Below are 22,146 nucleotides of genomic sequence, written 5' to 3'. Positions count from 1 at the left end.
ATGGAATTGTATTCATAATATATATTAATCATACAGAATTAAAAAATACTATTCTGAATTATCACATTAAGAAATGTAGTGCATGGATATTTGCTTTTGGCACCTACGTGCTGAAGAAATAAAGCAATTTTTAAATGAGAAAGAGCATGTCAAAATTTATTTCACTTACTCCTCTCTAAAGTCAGTACTTAAACATGTATTTGGCCAGCATTTCAGTGCTTGAATGTTAAAGATGTTTATATTTCAACTAATTTGGAATGGCAGTAAAAATTTGAGTATTTTACTTTCAACGTTTCAATTTTAGTTTTAATGTTAATTTGTGTTCCTTGTCCAGAGACAGAAAATAAGACTAACCTTTGTGTGGGCTTCAGGCTGTCAGTCTCAGTGGAATGTTCGTGTAACTGAATCTTCATGCTAACTCCATCCAGTCACCTTGACATGCCTAATTTTCAGCTGGGTAAAAGATTCCATAGATTTTTACTAGTAAATACTTGATTCCATACAGATTCTGTCCCAGAAATTTCCCATAACTTGCAATTTTTAGACGTTTACTCTGGTCTGAAACCACCTCCCTAATAAAAATGAATGTTTTTAAGGAAGTTTGAGATATAAGGATCTAAAAACTTAGTTCAAAAGCAATGAATACAGTTTAAATGCCATAGGTTGGACTCTGAAGGAGTAACCATAAAATACAACACATGATCAGTGGTGTTTATTTTTCCCCTCTTGGTGAAAGTTAAAAATGGAAAACTTAAGTGTTTCAGTAATTTTAAAAATACATACAACACAAGATAGAAGAAAGACTTGCTACCTAAATACTGTTTCACACTTTTTGGATATCATTTTTGGTTCCAATACTTTTAATCACAAAAAGTAACCATTTTGCTGATACTTAACAAGTACAATCAATCTGTTGGTATGCATTCCAGGTTAGAAAGTATCAGTGCAGAGTCATTACGCTTTAGTAATGAACTGTGACCACGCACATGAGGAAATGAAACTTCAAAATGTTTAATGATGAATCAGTCAAACGCATATCATTTTACTACTATACAAAGAGCTTCACCCATTAGGAACATACAGAATTTTTTATTAAATGGGTTAACAATTTTTTTGATTATTTGTTGAAATTTCTCTCTTTTCCTCATCCATAAAAAGGACAAACTTCCTCTAAAGTCCGTATTTATCTTCAGTATTCATCCACGCAAGTTTAAAAACAAGACAGTAAGAACAAACCTGCCTTTCCCTTTGCGCATATCTAGTTTGGGGTATGAAATTATAAACAAAAACTGGAAGAAAATAAAAGCTGAAATATTGTTTTATGATGACCTCACAGAAAGCCAGAGGCACAAATTCCCAGGTGAATTTTGATGGTGTCTCCACTAAGACAAGTCATTCAGAAATGCAAGCAAGTGACGTTCCTTTTATTATACAATCTGTAAATTTAGAAACAGCAATGTTTGTCATGATTATTTTATTTTCTATCTCTGTTAAGAGCAGCTCTAAAAAACAGCCTGATGATTCACATAATTAGGTAAGCAAATCAAGCTTTATAAACACATGACGAATATTAAGCTTCTGGGGCATGTAAACGCTGCATCTGGATGCGCACAAGTGCACTGTCTGTCTTTAGTCTTTGGGTACCCTGGCTTGTAATATTTTATTATGATATTCAAGCAGAAAGTGTGTGACTTTGTTTTATGCAATAAGCTGATCTAAGAGTAAAAAATCTGTTGAAGGAAATTCCAAGTTTTTGTGTGCACATAAAGGGCTTTATATAATAAATATGCAGCCATTAAAAGGTTATGAAGGGGCAATACAATTTAAAACTCCAACTCCTGATTACAGATTGACAAATCTAATCCTTTTCATCATCATCACAGGTGACATGATTTATTTGCTTAAAGGTAAACTATGACCTCTCCACACTACACCCTGTATTAAGGATGACATAGCAGTATCAATCAAGAAGGTAAAATAAACATGTAAGAAATATTAAAGTCAGATGGAATAATTAAGCACTGTGAATTTTTTGCTTGCTGACTTTTTGCTTCTGCCCAAGATTATTTTTAGTTCAGTATGCATGCTGCACTAGCTAGAATTTAATTCATGAGTGTTATTTTTACTGAGTTTTTGAATTTGGAATACTTTTGATCCAAAGATGATACCTATGCCTTAAAAAAAAAAAGTTGCTGTAATCAGCGTGGGCTTCCTCTACCAGTTTCACTTTCTAATCCATTTCCCCCAAGTGTTCACTTTTATCCCTCACAATTTCATAACAAACTGTCCAGATTATGTCTTTTAGGCTAACCGGGAACTTAAACCTCAAATGCTATTCTGAAGAAGTGTAGAGTAAATAATTTTGGTAATCTGTAAAACAGCTGCATGCAGTGTGTACTGTACAATCACAGCACCAAACCCTTTATAAAAGCCAAGAACTCCTTCCTCCTGCTTTATGGTATTGACACAGTCTCTCATCCCCTCATACTGCGTATTAATTGGAAGCACTTCATAGCCAAGGTCGGTATTGTCGATTATTGTGCGTGTTCCTTGAATGTGAAGGCGGTGCAACACTGTTTCCAAGGGGTAAAGTATAACATCAGAGCAAAGACTGGCAGCAAAGTTAGCAATAAGTTCTGGAAAATAAGCATCCAACATACTCTGCACTGGGCTAGTGCTTTCAGCGGGGTGGCTATTATAAGTCTTTCTCTTTAGAATTAGTAGGACAAACTTCTGAATGATTGAGCTGATGATGTAATGCAGAACCCCATGCAGCACAGTAGGGAAGATCAAGGAGAGAAGAGGAAGCAGTCGTTTGCTATGAGGCACTCCCATGCCTATCACTCTTCCAATGCCTTCTTTAACACATTCCAAAATTCCAGCATTATCTCGAATTATCTCACTCTAAAATAAAAATGACAAAATGAGTAAAAGTTAACATTTGCTTATTTTTCCACAAAAAAAGAGCTCTTTTCAGATCCCTTCTTAAAAAAGATTGTATTTATTTATATTTTTAGAGAGGGGGAGAGAGGGAGAAAGAGAGGAAGAGAAACATCAATGTGTGGTTGCTTCTCACACACCCCATATTGGGGAGCTGGCCCACAACCTCTGATTAGGAATCGAACCAGTGACCCTTTGGTTCACAGGCCAGTGCTCAATCCACTGAGCCACACCAGCTAGGGCTAGGTCGCTTTTAAGTCCTAACTAACTAATTAAAGAACGAAAACATCAATGGTTTGCAGACTTCAAATGTTACCTAGGAGTTAGGCAGCTAGTGGTAGGGGGAAGTTGGTGGTGGAGGGATGGAGCAGGAAGGAAAAAGGACTCATGGACATGGACCACAGTGAGGTGACTGCTGAGGGGAGGAGGGTATAAGAGCACTAAATGGCAATGGAAAAAATATAATAAAGATTATATAAGAAAAAAAGAAAGAAGGTGAAGGGGTCAAAGAACATACATGAAGGACCCATGCGCATGGACAACAGTGAGGGGACTGACTACGGAAGTGGAGAGGCGGGCTGGGCGGAAGAGGGCAAAGGTGGGAAAAGTGGGACAGCTGTAACAGCATGAACAACAAAATGAAATAAAAACTATGAAAGAAAAAAGAAAAAAGAAAAAAGAAAAAAAGAAATTGTATAAAACAGATAGCAGTGAAGTTGGGAGCTATTTTTATTGGAAAAGGGGAACAGGGAAGGAGCTGTGGGGGGGACACATCTGGTTTCCCCAACCTCAAGATGCTCCTTAGAACTAAATTTGGAAGAGGATTAACTACATGACACTTAAAGAGGCAGTTCAGTGCTTGGAGTTCTTACAATTGGATTTGCACCCCGCCTCCATTACTTACTGTTTATGTGACCACTGAAAAGTTATTTAACTTCTCCTAAGAGTCAGTTTACTATTCTATAAACATGGAATTAGTACCACCCACCTTTCATGCCCAGAGTTGCTGGGAGCACTAAATGAAAGAAGGCCTGAAGCCAGAAGGCACTTAATAAATGTTAGTCATTATCATCTACAATGTCTCTGTCTTTTTATAGTTTTGAGGACATGTACAACAAAGTTTGTGATACAGATTAGTCACGGACAGTCAGAAAAGGAACAGGTTAAGAGGTCAACATGGCTACAGCAATGACTGAAGAAGTGAATGAAGTGAAAAATGTAGTCAGGGGCCATACTATTCCACTAGGTAGACTTTGGCTTTTAGTCAGAGGGAAAATAGCTGGGTGACTTTACGTGGAAGCTGGACAAGAAGTACCTGATGTTAACGCTGGTTGTTGTGCAGAGGGGAACAAGGGCAGGGGCTGGGAAGCCAGTTAGAAGGTTACTGCATAATCTGGAGGAGAGAAGATGGGAGACTAGACCATAGGTATTAATGCAAGGAAAGTGCTTCAATTGTGCTTTTATCCTAAAATTACAGACAATAAGAACTGCTGGTGGATCAGATGTGGGCTATAAAAGAGAGAAGTGAAAAATAACCTCAAAGCTGTTGGCCAGGAGAAGGGGACCGGCCATGCGTTTTACTGAATTGGGAAACATGGGTGGGGTAGCATTTTGAGGGAGAGATCAAGAGTTCAGAAATGTTAGGTCTAAGGTGTAAATGTGGAGTTTACGATCTAGACTGTAAGAAAAAACTCCAAACTGGACATGTAAATGTGAGTTTCCAGTAAACGGGATATATTTAAAACCATGAACTAAATTGACGTCTCCTAACCTACTCCATCTCCCTATCTCTGACCCTTTCCCACTTTAGTCTATTTTTAATAGAGCAGCCAAAGAGATCCTAATAAGGATACGCTAGATCACGTCACTCTTTGGTTCTAATCCACCAAAAACTTTCCATTTCCCTCAAAATAAAGGCTAAATTATTGTAATGACCTACGAAGTCTTATATAATTTCTCCCCCTCTCAACTCTCAGAACCCACCTAATGAGTTTCAACTATATCGGCCTCCTTTGTGCTCCTTCAGCACACGAGATACATCCTACCTCAGGGTCTTTGCACTTGCTTTCCCTTTGCTTAGAATGTTCTCCCAAATATCTGTGTATTGTAAAAGACAGATATGCAAGAGGAGAAATCTAAGAAGGAAAAAAAAGGTTTCTAGAAAATCAGACAAAATAAATCAAAATGAGGCAATCAGTAGGTAGAACCTGGAGCAGGAAAAAGAGGAAGTGGATATTGGGTTAAAAAAACACACACAGTGAGCAGGGTACTTTACATTAATTACTCATTTAGTATTTATAGCTCAGAAAGTTAAGATTTAGGAAGGGTAAGACATTTGTTTAATGTCACAGATCTAAACAGAAATGTGACTCTGATATAGGTCTGTCTAAATCTAAAACTTGTTTCCCTCCAATATATCATGCTACTTAACTGTTTTTTCGTAAATAACCAACTTGCTATTTTCCCCCCTTATCTGTATGAGGATATCTCACAAAGTAATAACTATGAGCTGCAGCCCCATACAAAGGTTTTAGCATTTATTTAACACAATGTCAAATGTAAGAGGAGAGGAAAGTGTATTTGGGTAGCAAGGTATTAACTTCGGTTAACAGAAATTAATTCTAAAAAATAAACAAACAAACAAACAAATAAATAATGGGGCCAAAAAACAGTTAAGTGGAAAAGAGTAATTAGAAGAGGAAAGGCTGACTAGTGAGGGTTTTGTAGAGAGAAGGAACTCACACATATTGAGGACAAACATGTGCTATGAAAGATAGGTGATACACAATTGGATTTTGTGTATAGGTAAAGTTAAACTATCTTCACCTTACAGTTGTTTTTTGTTGTTGTTTTAAACATTAAAAATTTTTTTTAACTGTTCAATTACAGGTGTCCCCATTTCCCCCCCATTACTCTCGCCTGCCCTGCTCACCCGCCTTCCTTTACAGGTTTAAGTGTAGGAACCATGTGGTCAGAAAGTATTTTAATCTGGTGTACTTGAAGTGCCACCATGTGGTTAGAAATAGTAAAACAATTTAAAACACTAGCGGGAGATTTCTTTAGCATTGTAGCACTTAACATACCATAGCATCAAATGCTCTTTAAAAGGCATATTTAAAAAGAATGCTATTAGTAAACTACTGTGCAAACTACTACCTGCTCACTAGTAGGGTGACTGTCTTATCATGTTGTATGCTTAGGTGATTTATTGTCTTATGATAAGCCATAACCATTGAGTTGTGCTTAAAAGTCTTAAAAAGTGAAAAAAAACCCTATGAATTCTTTGTATTTTAGAGCAAGTCATAAGCTGGGTTCTGAGATATCTGAATGAAGAGTCCAGCTGTCTATGCAGAGATTAAAAAATTAAAACTAAAAGTGTGAAGTAAGTTTGCAAAGGAAACACACTCATCAACAATGTGCTAGTATATAACCTTTGACATATGTGCATCTGCAAAATAGAATTTTAAAACCATACTGTCTTAAATTTTTCCCTTTACAATCATATTTAATATTCCAAAAATATTACTAAATAAAAGTGACTATAAAAAATAGCTCACCTGTACTGTTTCGATTAGGCTTGCTGAGTAAAAAGGCATTGCCACCATGTAAGTTAAGCTGTAGAAATTAAAACAAATTTATTAGTACACTGGAATAAGATGCTTATGCTGAATTTTTAAATATACATTTTAATGTACCAACATAATTTATATTGAAGCCTGAATATTTTCAAGGTTTTCAACTATTAATACCTGTAGCCTAAAGATACTTAAGAGACCCGTAACATGGAATTTTTATTCAACAATTAGAGATAAAAAATTAAGTATTAATAAGAATGCAGGGACAGGCTGCAAAGAAAATAGATTTTATTTTAAACCACTATAAAATGTAGGCTAGTTTATGAGTCACTGTTTGGACATCTACCTGCACACAGCTAAGTAGCCTGTAACACTGAAACTTAAAATTTAGGATGAGGGACCCATTCCACTGCTTGTCTTTTTAGTCATATCTGAACAAGTACACTGTTCTGCTATTACCCTATATTATCATCATCCATTTCCAGACTCCCCACCCAGCAAAGCTAAGTCAGTCTTCTATGGTAAGTGAAGTCCCCTTTTATTATTAAAAAATGATATTGCACAGCTTTGCAAAGTTGTCTCCTACCACTAATATTTAGACAGAGTAATATTACAACTTTGCAAGCCTGCAAAATATAGTTATTTTAAAATAATATCAAGGTGGGACTTACCTAACCCTATGGGGCCAGGTCCTGGCAAGTAGTGGTTTTCAAGGTGAATGGAACATCACTAAGTAATAATGTGCTGGAATGCCCCCACAGAGGGAGCCAGCAAGCTCGGGGGGTTTCCAATTCACAATCTTCAAAAAAAATTAAAAAGTGAAGAGTAAAATTCTAATCTACAAAAATGGTCAGTGTTGTAAAATCACTAAGTGCCTTTAGGACTAAATTTTAATGACACTAAGGTTTTGAGGTTGCTCATCACCACACAAATAAGTTTGTATCTCTGATTAATAACCAAATAATAATAATACTTTTCCTGGTAATTTGGGTTAAAACGTTGAAGACCTTTGCTGACTTCCTAAGAAAAATTAGATTCTGATTTCAGTCTTTCAAATTGGAAAGATTTATTTTAAAGATAACATATATTTCAGGATTTTATTCCTAAACCCTATGTCACTTGGCCTTTTGAAGTTCTAGTCCCACAAATATTTCACTGCTCTAACTTCTTTCAGTGTAGTTATTTAATAAGATTTTTTTCAAGCTCTAACACTCTAAAACTTAATGGGAATATTCAATGTTAATACCACTTTTGATACTTACGATTTCAGTAGAAGATGTTCTCCTATTTGTTTAGGATTCCATTTATGTGAAACCTCCCTAAAAAATAAACATAAATTTAAGTAAAACAAAAGCTATGTTATTTAAAATGTCTTGAATTCACTCAACTTTCAAAAAAGTAACCAGTTTTAATTTACAAGAGAATCTGTAGGAGAAATGTATCCTAATATATTCTAACCCTGAGTATTTTCCTTTCTGGGACACACTTCAAGTAATTGTGGTGGTTTGAAATGAAAAACAAAATGTTCAAGGTATTTTTGTATGTGTTGACAGAAAGGGCTGACAAAGGAGGATGTTATTACTGATTACAAAAATGAACACGAGAGATTAAAGGAGATATGAAAGTGGTAAGTTGAGAAAAAATTGGATGGGAAAAGGAAAGGGAAACAAGGAATAGGGTAAGGGGGTTGAAAGCTTTAAAAAGTATGTAAGAGTGGGAATCGCAAACAAAACAAGACGAAGTCACTGTAATACAGAATGACGTTCATAGTCACACAGGGTTCTCGACCCTGGGCTCTGACTTGAAGTCTGCACTCTGCCTGCACTCCCTCCTCTCATCTCATCTGATACAACAGAGAATCCTGCGACAGAAGCAGAGCAGGTATGGTCGCATTTGTTTTACTTATGAGAAAAATGACGGCCAAAAAAATCCCAGGGACATGTTTGAAGCAGACAGGTAGAAGGCCAGGTCTGGAACCAAGATCCAGGACTGCATGCTTCCTGCTATTGAGGCTGTTATCTTTGGAAACCAGGGAAGAGAAGAAAAGGAAGAGAGGCAAGCTGAAAGAAGAAGAAGAAAAAGGAAAAAGATATCAAGAGAAAATTCCAAAAAAGAGAAAAGAGCACGGAGAGACAAAAGGGAAGGTAAATGAAGAGGAGGGGGAGGGAAGCAGAGGTGGCAGGAGAGCCAGGGAGACAGAGAAAGGAGAGAAAGGAAGGTGTGACCCCAGGGGGATGTCAGCTGCCACCAGCTCCCCTGAGGAAACCAGCACACACTGCGTAACAGCCACAGCAGGAAACAGAAAAACATTCTGTCTCAACTAAGTGAATACAACCAACCTAAGGAGATAAAGGAATAGATAGATTTTATATTAAAAAAGCAAAGAAAATTACTCACTAATAACGTAAGTGCTCTAAAAACAAACCTAGTACCATTATAGTATGTGAGCTTTCCTACATTTTCCTGAGACTGAGTGGTCTGCAGAGAAACTTTTAGAAAATAGAACAACTTCTGATTTACAAGATCTTAGAGAGCCTTCTGGGTCATGTTCTGATTAATATTAGAATACTACAGGCCTGAACAACCACAGAAAAATATAGCTGGAATGACATTCAATGATTAAGTTGAAAAATGTAAAAAAAAAAAAAAAATAGGTCTCTCATCTTACTGACAGTGACTTTATGATTACAAAACAAAATATGCTACATGGTTTGCCAATCATCTGGGCACTGCTATTAGTCTTTTCATGGCTGCAGAAAGTATTACCACAGGTCACTATGACACTGATTTTAAGTGTAAAATTGTCATTAGCATTAGGAACAGATGAGTCTGTGACCTGTGTTTCTGAAAGGACTGGGTCACCTCCACTTTGAGTACAAAACTAATCACTACTGCCAATTCTAAAAATCATTAAGATTATTAAAGTAAAAGAGAGAAAAATAGAATTTAGAATCAAATATTTAATAAAATTAAGATTTCCTCTCTGGCTGGTGTAGCCCAGGGGACTGAGTGCAGGCCTGCGTACTAAAGGGTGGCTGGTTCAATTCCCAGTCAGGGCACTTGCCTGGGTGGCAGGCCAGGTCTTCAGTTTGGGGCATGCCAGTGGCAACCACACATTGGTGTTTTTCTTCCTCTCTTTCTCCTTCCCTTCCCCTCTCTCTAAAAATAAATAAATAAAATCTTTTTTAAAAATTAGGATTTTCTTCCTTGTATCTGTTCTCTACTCCTTCATAAAATGGGTATAACTTATTGCCACAGCTCTAGAAATTTAAATTAGCATATTTAAGTGCTTCAGGAAAGAGGATAGTGTAGAAATCTACTCTGATTAAACCTTTTCATATTTCATTATTAGATACCAAGATATATGCAAATACAATTCACTATTTTTATAAGCAAAACCTGACCTTCATGCAAGCAACAAACTTGAGAAGCTCTTTCTCAAAATAGTTTTCCGTTTGATAGACAAATATATGTACTTAATGCACAATCAATACAAAAAAGCAACAGAATTTTTAAATAACTCTATATTTAAACAGTCTTTACTTTCCACTGCCTCTGGTTTCACATGTTTAAATAGCTTCCCTCTTAAAAAATCTTCCCTCAACCTAACCCAAACCTCTCATCTTCCAGCTACTTCATCTCTGGTCACAGCCAACTTTCTAATCTTGCTATTTCCATGTCCTAACTTCCCACTCAGCTCTAAACACACTCTAAATTGGTTTCTACCTCATTGTTCTAACAGAAACAGCTCCTGCCAAGGTTCCCATGAACTCCATGTGGCTAAATCCAATGGACATTTTTAGTAGGTACTTCACTTGTCCTTTCACAACCATCAGGCACTCATATTCCTTTCTCCTCTAAGCACTCTCTGACCCTGTGTTCTACTATCCCACACTCTTCTGGTTTTTCTCCTCTCTTTGGGTGTGCACTGTAGACTCCTTGCAGGAGCATTTTTCTTAACTCAGCCACCGTTCTGGAGTTTCTAGAGGCTCAAGCTGTCTTTTTTTCTTACTTTATATGTGATATAAATACTCCTTCCCTAGGCAATCTCATCCATCTATTATCTTCTGTTATCTTCAGCTTAGACTTCTCTATACGTCAACCTTATATATATCATCTGTCTACTGAAAACTCCACCTGGATAGAGCAAAGCACCTGAAAATGACGTTGTCCAACCTGGCTGGCGTAGCTCAGTGGATTGAGCACGAGCTGGGAAGCAAAGTGTCCCAGGTTCGATTCCCAGCCAGGGTACATTCCTGGGTTGCAGGCCATGACCCTCAGCAACTGCACATTGATGTTTCTCTCTCTCTCTCTCTCCCTCTCTCTCTCTCCCTCCCTCCCTAAAAATAAATAAATAAAATCTTTAAAAAAAAAAAAAGAAAGAAAATGACGTTGTCCAAAATTAAACTTAGGGTCTTTCTTTCCTACTCTTAGACTCTGTTAGTGCTATGATTTGCTTACCTTAGTTCAAAAGGAGACTACAGTCAAAACATAAAGAGAAGGTTGAGAGTTGGAAGCACAGCAATGGAGGAATTAGAAAAGATCATCAAGAGCAAAGATGTGTCATGAGAGGCCAAGGCTAGGATCATCGACACCCTTGTATTCCTAATTACTACATATGGATATGCAAGTTGGACAGTGAAGGAGTCCGATAAGAAAAAAAATTAAATTGTTTGAAATATGTTATTGAAGGAGATCTTTACAGAGACCTAGAATAAATTAAGCCTGAAACATTATTGGAGGCAAAATGGGAAAACTGCAGTTGTTCTATTTCGGACACATTCTAAGAAGGTGGGTTCTTTGGAAAAAACAATACTGCTGGGAAAACAGAAGGCAGCGGGAAAGGAGGAAGAGCGAACATGAGATAGACTGACTCCATACCAGAACTCATAAGCACGTGTACAGAAGCTGGGCAGGGCAGATGAGGACAGAATGTTGTGGACACCACTCATTCACAAGCCTGCCAGGTGTAGGAGATGATTCAAGGGCACGCATGTAACACACACGTGCTTAGAAACTTAACTGAAGTTACTGAAGAAAGATTTCACTGTTTTTAAAAAAAGGTGTTCAAGTCAGTGAATTCAGAGGTGTCATTAGGAAAAGACAATTTGAGAAGAAATCGTGGGATGTTTATGCTAGTCAACTACAAATGTGAGCTGAGTCTAAATAATTTGGAGTTCAACAAAATTGTTTCTGTGAGAGACAATTACACAGATAACCTTCGTTATAGGTGCTCCCGATGTCAATGATAGGAGAAATGCCATATGCAAGAAAGTAAAGGGTACTTCAGGGTAGAGCAACACACAGTCTAACTCACTCCACCTGGGGAAGGTTTGGGGAAGGATTTGGGAGGGGCGTGGGTGGGAGATAGAGATCAGATGTTGATTCTGTGCTTGGTCTACTTTATGTTATTTAGTCTATACTATCTCCTTAGGGAAATTCATCCATCCCAATGTTTCAACTGCTACTTTTATGCCACTACATTCATTGTTATGCCTCCAGCTTCAAATTTTAAGACTCTGATGCATGGTTCCAACCACTTAAGATATGTTTCTCCTAGATACATAAATGTCTTATAAGAATCTCAAACATCATCTATGGAAGGTCAAATTCCTCATCTCCTTTCCATTCCAACTTATTCTTCATGAATTCTTCAACTTGATTCCAATCTATAAATCTCAGTCACTACTGATAATTCACTCTTCCATATGCCCATTCCCAATCTATTATCAATTACCAGTTGTACAGGGTCTGTCAGAAGTAATGCCTACTTGAGTGTGGTTGGTAGGGTAATAGTGTGGATGTAATCATTTCATTTATAGTTTTAATTTGCACATTTCACCTAAAATGTCATATGGTGTGCTTGAGTGTGATATTATTATGTTACAGAATTACATGCTTATTATTTTATAACAAAAGATTTTGTTTATTTGTGCCAGAACCCTATACTTCAGAAATGTCTCTCCAGCTCACCCCTTTCTGTTCTGTTCCACAGTGCAGACCCTTCTCATTCTGGTCCAGTTTCCTGTAAGAGTTCTGCACAAGTCTCTGTCTACCAGTTAGTCCTTTCTTTGTTTACACTACCACTTACGTGTATCCTCAATCCAATCACACACATTAAACAAAACAAAACAAATCCCTTTGAGTTTCAATTCCAGATAATAAGTCCTAAGGCCCTTATAAAGGCACTGGCGTGCTTCAGTCTAGCACCTCAGTCTCTCTTCCCGTTATTCCACTCTACTGATGCCCACTATTCTCAAGCACAGGATGCATTACCCAGACCTTCTGACCTCCAGTGAGCATTCTGTCACCTCTACTCAAATCCTCTTGTCCTCTCCCAACTCAATTCCTACACATAATTCAAGATCTACCTCAGATTTCAGTTCTTTTTTGATATCCCCGACAATAACTATAGAAGTGTTCCTTGGGCTCCGAAAGAGGTTTGTTTAATTACAGCACTAATCACGATGTACTATAATTTGCTTACATGTGTCTCCTTCACCAAACTGGCTACTTAAAGAGCAGAAATTGCTCACACAGCCATATTTGTTCCTTAGTTGATTTTTGCTGACACAGTAGTAAGGGCTGAAAGGTATACCTCAATAGATACTATACCAGGAAGCATTTTCTTTATTTTTATTCAATAAGATATAATGAATAAAATTAATTTTGTTTCTTCTCTTAGCTACTTAAGGCAAGTCACGTTTTCACATTCAAAGTATTTTTAGAAACTATCATATTTTGTCATATTTTTATTGAGAAAACACCCAAAAGGTACCTTGGTAAAGGTGTGAATTCACTGATTATTCCCTCTGCTCCAAGTGTGATTCCCTGGACAATAAATGTACTTCCCATTCCTTTCCAAAGGGCCCTTGGTCCCTAAAATGAACAAAATTTACTATTACTTCTGTTAATGCCTAAAAAAGAAATACAAAAAGGGTCTTAATAAAACTCGATACTAAATGTTTACTTATATTTTCAATGAGGCATTATTGAAAAGGACATTTTAGTACAGAACTTCAACTAAATTAACTTCTAACATTATTTTAATATTTGTCGGGTAGCCTACATTTAGGCCAAGATGAACATTTCAACTAGTTAAATATCTCTAATACTGATTAAATATCCCTAATACTTAATTTTGGGCAAAGGTGTAAATTCACTGATTATTCAGTGACATCAAAAAGATGTCATTATCATGTTACATTAATTTTAGTACAAGAGTTAAGATATTTTTATTAGCTAAATTATAAAAAATTATTGTTGCTTTAATTATTATTAAAGCCAAATAGAACTTATATTATAAATAACTTTAATAAAATCTATAGACTAATTCTTACCTGAGTTTTGTTGAAGCTGTACATAATATTGATGACTGTAAATGGAGTGAGATGGTAATGCCGAGCATGATAGTTAACCTGTAAAAAAGATATTTCATGATTATTTTGTTATTGTTTTGGTAAGAAGTAACAAGGACATAAAAGATACACAGCAGAGTCACAGCACAAACGAAAGTTCAATTTGAAAGTCAGCATAGATTACACATAAGCAAAATTACTCTTGAAAGTGTTTTAAATAACTTATTAAAAGGACATGTGGTTATATAAATACAATTTTGAAGACCAATGCATAACATACACAGTAATACAGAATATATAATAAAGGCCTTGTTGTTTGGCATTATGTTTCCTTCAACACTCAGATTGCATTCAATGTGACAAAACACTCATGCTTTCTCACACACGGGAACCACAAAGAACTTAGGGAAGAGGAGATATGTGTCTCCCAATAGCCAGTATTGTTCAGACTATAAGCTATAAACAATTAGCAAATCATAAAATCAGTAAAGGCAATCAGACCAATAGTTATTAAGTGAAATAACTTTTAAAAGTATCAGGATGCATCACATACTCTAAAGTTATTTCATAAAACAGTTTTTAAAGTTACACACATATATGTATCCGCTGGATCACAATGCCATAGTGTCGCAATTTATAAAAACTGTCTGAAATTCAGTGTTTTGGGGCATATATAACTATTTATGCTTTTTAAATGGCTATTTTTCTATAATCACTTATTTTTAGGTGCTAAGCATGAACCCCTTAATTTGTAATTATTTACATCTTTTCTAACTCAATTTTCAAACTAGGGAAGTTATATTATAGGAGTTTTGCCACAGCGTGGTCAACTGACCCCTGAGAGTCTTTAAGGGAATTGACAAATTCAAAATTACTTTCTTGATACTAAAACATGATTTGCCTTTCTCCTTGTGTTGACATTTTGAGTAACAGCAGTGACGGGTAAACTGCTAACCCTTAGTGTGAATCAAGACAGTGGTGCAAACTATATTCGTGTACTAATTGTATTCTTCACCCTATTTACTTATAAGGAGGAAAAAGCCACTTTCACTACACAATGTCCTTGCTAAAGCAGTAAAATACATTAATTTTATAAAATCTTAACGCTTGGGTATATATCATTTTTCTAGTTAATATTTTGTATGTTGCACAATGAAGTAACATGGCTGTTGTGCGGAGAAGTACTTGTCTAATGAAGCTTCAGGCTGCACAAGCCACTTTTCTCATGGCCACTATTTCCTCTAGAAAAACTAACACAACTAAAGCTATTCACATTGAGGACAAATGTGTTTTTTTAAATGAACAAAGTCGGCTTATTGATTTTTTAAAAAATCCAAAATAATAGTATTTGCTGCCAATGATATATTTGAGTATACAAGCAAAAATCAGAATTCTCGAACACCTATATCCACCATCAAGAGCTTACCAACACTGAAACGCTTCTCTGTGAGACTGGAGTGATTTCAATGATGTTTTCTTTTAGTACTGTATAATCAAAAGATTATATAACTTTCGGAAGACCTATGTAACTCGGTAAACCAACATTTTTCAATTAATCAATTTGTGATGTAAGAGAATCATGCATAGGTAAAAAATCCATTACACATGCAGTACAGATCAATAGACTTTAATGTAACAAAGTATAAAAAGTTAATGGATGTAGTTTCAGATTTCACATTGCAAATAACCTTTAAGACATTACCACTTACTGAGTTAGACGTGGTATCAAAAACAATATCTGTCAATTCTCTAAAATGAAATATAAAATACTCCTATTTTCAAATACTTATGTTTATAAGGTTAGACATTCTTTTTTCTTTCAGAAACAATATATTGCAACATATGGACTGAAGAAGCAGATGTGAAAATTCTGGCTGTCTTCTATTATGCTAGCTGTTAAAAATATTGGGAAAAATAGTGTTTCTTTTTCATAAAAATGCTATTTTAATATCTACTGGGTTTATCATTAGTTGTAGTGAATTAAAATATAAAATATATATATACACACACACACACACCAACATTTTCCCAGTTCTGATTTTCAAAATAGTAAATAGTGATAGATATAAGCCATATACACAAAAGTTCTTTGGAGATCTTAATTTTTACAACTTAAGAGGCTTCAAAGATGAAAAAGTTTGAGACCTTGACATATTATAGCTTTTAGTACATTTCACATGGAATAATGGTTACATGGCCTCAGCCATTTATCTGAGTGCTGTACTTCAAATCAGGGTTAGGATTATTGTTTAGAAGGTCATAGAAAGTAGATTTACCTGACACTGGCGGCGTAGAACAATGCAAGGATGAGCCAGTACATTTTCTGTGAAGAGACTATATAAGAATAATTTATAAATATATATAATATAGCCAAAATTTAATTTATAACATATATGTATCTGAAATTATTTTTGCTTGAAGAATCACGCATTATTTTATGTTTCCCATTTTTTAAATTAAAAAATACATAGAGCCCTGGCTGGTGTGGTTCAGTAGATTGAGCACCAGCCTGTGACCCAACGGGTCACTAGTTTGATTTCCAGTCAGGGCACATGCCTGGGTTGTGGTACAGGTCCCCAGTAGGAGGTGTGAAAGAGGCAGCCACACATTGATGTTTCTCTCTCTCCCTCCCTTCCCCTGTTTACAAATACATAAAAAAATTCTTAAAAAAAAAAAAAAAGCTGTCCAAAAATAAAGATAAAAAAATACAGACATGTTTGCAAATTATTGTACCAATAACAAAATTAATAAGAAAAGAATTAAAGCTAGATCTGCAAACTGGTAGGCAAGAGAACAATATGTAATACTAAAATGTATAGTATAAAAATGAAACTACATTTCTGTGTATGTAATATGGGAAACTCCTTTCCTAGACAATTTAAATGCCCTTTTCAATTACTTTCAGATAATGTCTTAGGCACAAAGTTCCTATCAGAATAGCCACCTACTTTTCATGAATGTCATTCTATAAATTTTGGTTTTGATGTACTTTTCCTTTAAGTTACAAGGATTTCCATGACCATGTTAATTGATGACTATTTAATGTATAAAATAGTTCTTCTGAAAACATTCCCTACAAACAAGTTACAACCATAACCATGACTTAAGTACTATAAGTTTCACATGCCTGCAGGGCTGTGCACACACACACACACACACTCACACATGTGTGAGTATATATAAACGCATAGAAAATAATATATCAAATGGACAACAGTTTTAAGTCTAAACAGTGAGGCTAAAGAAAAATTAACTCTAAAAGAAAAATCTTAATACACAATTTTTTTCTATTGACATTAACATTTTCAAGTTTAATCATGCAAATAAGATAATTTTTTCTTGATTAAAATGTTTAAAACGAGTTATCCTAGGATATGTCAGCCTTTGTGCAATTATAGTATTTTTGACACAGTATTCACTGAAGATCATATAATCAAGACCTCAAGCTTTTCTTATACAAAATAATCATTAAAAATAAAAAATAATGATGCCTATTAAATGTTGATTGTAAAAAAACCTAGACTCTATGTTGCTAAATATCTTGTTGTAATTCAATTTTTTAGGACCAATCTTCAATGTAAAATTACTCATTTTCTGGAGGGGAAGAGATATCAGATTTGATTTATTCTTTGGATACATGAAAAGTGTTACAATATTCCTCACAAAATTATTTTGTGATTATAAAATTCAATGACTATTCTTTAGCTTTATAGGAAAAATCAACTTACAAATTTTAAAAAATCATTTTTCCTGCAAAATATTATTCAATATTTAATCTACTGCTACAAAGAACAATCTAAAGAAAGCACTACTCATGACTTATTATTACATTAAAAACTTTAAGTAAAAACTTAAATTAAAAATCTTTAGATAAAACATTACCTTGCAAGTCCAATACCAAATCCAGCAAATCTACTCAACTGTTCTAAAATAGAAGAAATAAGATTACTCATAACTGATATTTAGATTTACTGTAAAAACAAGAAAACTGTATTTTGCTAACATAATACTCATTTAAAGTTTAGGTCCCAAAGTCAAACTCCAATAGGGGCCAGGGAAGGCACTTGGATGAGTGAAGGACTTACTGGGGCCTGTGGCGAGTTGCAGGCACAACTGCTCTTTAGCCCCAATTCACTGTTGCACCGAGGGACCATGGGCTCAGACGCTCTAAGCTATGATTTTTAAAAAAGATATTGTCATTTTTATGTAGCATCTTCTAATTAAAAAGTATTGGCAGCTATTTTAAAAAGTGTTGAAACACTGTGTTGGCCAAACCAAACACGTCTGTAGGTAGAATCTAAGGGCTACCAGTTCTCCACTCCTGACAATAAACAATACACAATTTTTTCTGTAGAAGGCTCTAACTGATACTTACACCAACAACCTTACCTCCCCTGCTGGAAAATTAGTCAGTCCCTGTTAGTGGTGGAGAGCATCTATGTTAAACTAATACTCACAAGTAAAACACCACAAAGGTTGACTTGAGGAGAGTACTTAAGAGTAATCAAAGTGGGTAAGTAAGGTTCTCTTCTATGGCTTCCCAAATTTTAAATATTTTGAGAGTAGCTGTTTAACGAGGTCTCTGTGATAGACTACTGGATACATGTGTGCTGCTGCTGATGGCATTTCTATAGTCTTACTAGGAAACTTTATAGCTGGAACATATCAATACACATATCAATACAGAAAAAATATTTTCTTCTTGACTAAAAAAAATCTCAAAATCATGATGATAGCATCTCACAACCCCAGGGGACTAGTCATCAAATTTCAGCTGTAATACAATATTCCCAAGGGATAATTTTCTCTCATCCATTCTCTCTTCTCTTGCCACATCTCCCCTCCCTGATTTTTAAAATGAAGCAATGTCCTCACTATTTCCCTACAGTCAGAACAAGGCCATGTAAACATGTCCCTGAAGAAACTACTTGATTCACCCTTTGAAAACCATACAAGTGAGACAGCAGCTTCTTTTGCCCCAGTTAAGGTACTTTCCTCCTTTCAGCCTTCCTTTTTGTGTGTACTGATCATCCCCTAATGTTAACAGGAAATACCAGGATATTTTCTGGAAGGTATTAGGAAGGTTTACTATTAACGCTGTAAGGCTCTCAGGCGTCTAACCTCCTTGTAATTAGACTCACCAGCCTCTTACTGTTGCTAAAAGAATCCTGGTTTCATCAAGAGCTCCTCCTCATTGTAACCATCAGAGCAGAAATTATGAAAAGATAAACTCTACCGCCAAAGAAGAACTATGTAGCAACCATATGCACATTTTGAATTATCTAATTTATAACTTTCCAGTACTACTTCTGGGACCAATAAGAAGAAAAACAGGAAAAATAAACAAGCCAATTGTTATCACACTAAATCACTGGTTCTCCTCCACATCATTCACTCGCCAGACTATATTTAGACAGGGTCTACTCCTCCTAGTTAACCCAAATCAAATAAATACTACTGCGCCTACAAGTCAAAAGAGAAGAAATGAAAATAAAACATGTCTAAAATATACTTCATATTTACTAATATCATCTACTATTCTAACAATTTCAGGAGAATGGGAAGAGGTAGCCATTATTTCCATTTTTATGAATAAAAAAAGACATTGAAAATATTGATTATCTAAATCACAATATGGCAAATAAAACACAGGTCTTCTGACATCCTACAGAAAATAATTATGTCTTGAATTCAAAGTCTTATCTTGTGTCAGTGATTTTCGCTCCTTAGTGAATTTTTAAGTCAAAAAAAGGAAAACAGAAGGTGCAGGCATTTCTCGGTTCCGTAAGTCTTTATCGAGCTGCATGAATTTAGGATCTATAACTTATACATAAAAAAGTGTTATTTTAGCCCTTTAAAATTAAAAAAATAAAATTACAATTTCTCTATTTATTTCAAGTGACTCATTAAAATGATTAAGGTTCAACTTGTTATTACCCTAAGTGTTAACAGAAGAAAATGGGAAAGTGTAAACATTTTCCCTTCTACCACAACAGGGTCTGATGTCAGGGGGTAGTTTGGTATCTAGAAAAGACACAATTCCTATGATTAAAAGGGACAAGGAAGGAAACAAGTATTTTTAGCCTACTATGTGCTCCATACTGCACTACGCATTACTCATACTTCATTTTAACACTTAATAAAAAAAAACTGTTATTCTTCCATCCACTTTAATTAAAGATGAGAAAAGTGAAGGCTCAGAGACCTTTACAAAATCCCTCACCTTTTAGGAGTGGCAGAGCCAGGTTTGAGCCCAAGCCTGCCTGTGCAGAAAAACTGCAGACACAACGCTCCAATTAATTACATCAAAGAAATACAGCGATCATTTAATTGGGTGTTGTTCACATGATTCCCAATGAACGATAAGCAATCCAAATTCCTTCTTTCGTGGTTTAGATAGATCACGGGCTGTAATACGCCTGGCCCGTAGAATTCAGAAATTCCTACCACGCAGCCCATACTAAGACAGGTGTCGTTTTTGGAGGTGATCCCGGAGAAAACATTTCAGTGAGGACGAGGCAGGAGGCCCGCCTCAAGGACAGAGGACGCAGAGAGGGCAGAGGGTGTGGTGCGCTTTAAACCTAGAGGCCCCGGAGGCCCCTCCTCGCGGTTTGTGGGGTCTGCAGGCCGCGAGGCCCAGCCTGGCCACTCCACCCACCCCTACCTAGCTCCCAGCGTCCCTCACCGCTGCTTTGCACCGGCACGCTGCCGCCGCCGCCGCCGCCTCCAGGAAAGGGTTCCTCCTCCGGGCCCTCGGGGGTAGTGGGGGCGGGCACTCCGTAGGGCGGACTCTTCTCTCCCCAGTGCAGGTTACGGCTACCCGGAATGTCTGGGGGAGTGGTCACCCAGTGGCCCAGGTCCGACGCGGAGCTGAAAGACCTTGCAGGGAAAGCGCCGCCAAAACCCTGCTCATCTCGGGTACCCCCGCGATAGCCCAAGCCATCGAAGCCGTCCGGGCGCCGTGGATGCATCGCAGACGGAGCAGGATGAGACGAGCCCACCCGGAGCCCACCACCACTGGGGCCACGGCGACTTCTGGCCACACAGACAACCTTCCTCTTCCTCCTCCTCCTCCACCGCCGCCACCACGTCCCGGTAAATTGACAACCGGAAATCACGTTGCAAACACGGAAGTTCACGGCACGTGATCGTAGCCTTTTCCGGCGGTCTTTAGAGACGCGCTTGCTAGGGAGGCAAGCCAGGATTCTGGGGCCAACTCTTAAACGGTTGCCGTTAGGGAGGAGGAGGTGGTGAAATAACACTGCAGTTAGTGGAACGCAGTACCGCAGAAATGCCGAAAGGAAATAGGGATGGGAGATGCAGACTGGATGAGAGGAGGTCAGATAAAGATGTTTCAAAACGAGATAAAACTAACGCGTCCTTGGATCGGACTCTCTTCTCAGCCAGAAAGGTCCCTCTCCATACAAAGGCCCCCAGACCTAGGTCTTGTCTTTTCTCGCTAGGCTAGTGTTTCATCTATCACAGGGGAGTTATTCAGTGGCTCGACGTCCAAAAAGATCGTAACATTACATCTAATTTTGTCTCCCGCAGTTGGCGTTTTGGATAAAAATCTATTGAGAGAGGTTCGGCCCAGTGAACGCCAAGGTGCAATGGACCGCTTAAGCAAGCATTAAAAAGGAATGTCAGGGGAAAAACCCGCCCTCTTCCCTCCTCCTCCTCCCGGGTCACCCGCCCTCCCCCCACCCCCCATTTAAACTCTCCGGGATTTAGCAATTAAGCATGTTGCTTTTCTAAGGTCACAAAACAACTACAAATCGTTTCCTGTAGGCATTTTCTGGTGCATCTGAATCAGAGTATTCATTCGTACATTTAAAAATTGAGACCTTACTTGAAAAATTAAAATGACCCTACTACCTTTTTTCTTTAGTTCCATGGGCTCTTTGGGCTGTCTCTCTCCCTAGGTCTGATTGAGCCTACCATGGATTCTTCCTGTGTCCCTTCTTCCCCACTGGAGCCCAACATTCTGAGGGCTTTCAACAGAGAACCCTGACGCACCATTCTCGATCTTCTAGAAGCAAACCATTATTTAAAGTAATAATCAGATTTATCCTGAGTGGATTGACACTCTTAGATTGGGTCGTGATGGCAGTTGGGGCAAACGTATGTAGTCCCTCCCTTAAAAAGTGTACCCAATATTACTTGAGTACTAATACCAAACTACTGGGTAACCACTATTAAATTTGTTACAGAACATGGTAATAAAAATACTTCTCTGTTTTTAGGAATATTGGCTCAAGGATAGGATTGGCTTA

The 22,146-nt window shown here is 36.9% G+C and overlaps 1 protein-coding gene across 1 annotated transcript; it reads right to left on the bottom strand.

The window, feature by feature from the left end:
* Positions 1–987: 987 nt before the first annotated feature.
* Positions 988–20,968, bottom strand: SLC25A46 (solute carrier family 25 member 46). Its single transcript, XM_045838020.1, has 8 exons — positions 20,559–20,968; positions 17,756–17,798; positions 16,150–16,207; positions 13,856–13,933; positions 13,294–13,394; positions 7,778–7,834; positions 6,498–6,555; positions 988–2,904 (listed from the first exon to the last, which is right to left on the bottom strand). Exons 1-8 carry the CDS (start codon positions 20,842–20,844, stop codon positions 2,326–2,328), a joined length of 1,260 nt encoding a protein of 419 aa, XP_045693976.1. The 5' UTR covers positions 20,845–20,968; the 3' UTR covers positions 988–2,325.
* Positions 20,969–22,146: the final 1,178 nt, after the last annotated feature.

The sequence above is a fragment of the Phyllostomus hastatus genome, unplaced genomic scaffold (genome assembly GCF_019186645.2).
Source record: "Phyllostomus hastatus isolate PE091 unplaced genomic scaffold, TTU_PhHast_1.1 phas_contig_254, whole genome shotgun sequence".
NCBI lineage: Eukaryota > Metazoa > Chordata > Mammalia > Chiroptera > Phyllostomidae > Phyllostomus > Phyllostomus hastatus.
Note: the sequence above shows the minus strand (reverse complement) of the source record. Positions and strands in the feature narration are given on the sequence as shown.

Bases quoted from the DNA above. Each gene is read 5' to 3' on its own strand.
- SLC25A46 (XM_045838020.1), bottom strand. From the start codon at position 20,844: ATGCATCCACGGCGCCCGGACGGCTTCGATGGCTTGGGCTATCGCGGG. The intron at 7,835-13,293 runs GTACCTTTTGGG...TTTATTTTTTAG, and splicing joins GAATTCACACCTTTACCAAG to GGAGGTTTCACATAAATGGA. The intron at 2,905-6,497 runs GTGAGCTATTTT...TTTTTATTTTAG, and splicing joins GCCTAATCGAAACAGTACAG to AGTGAGATAATTCGAGATAA.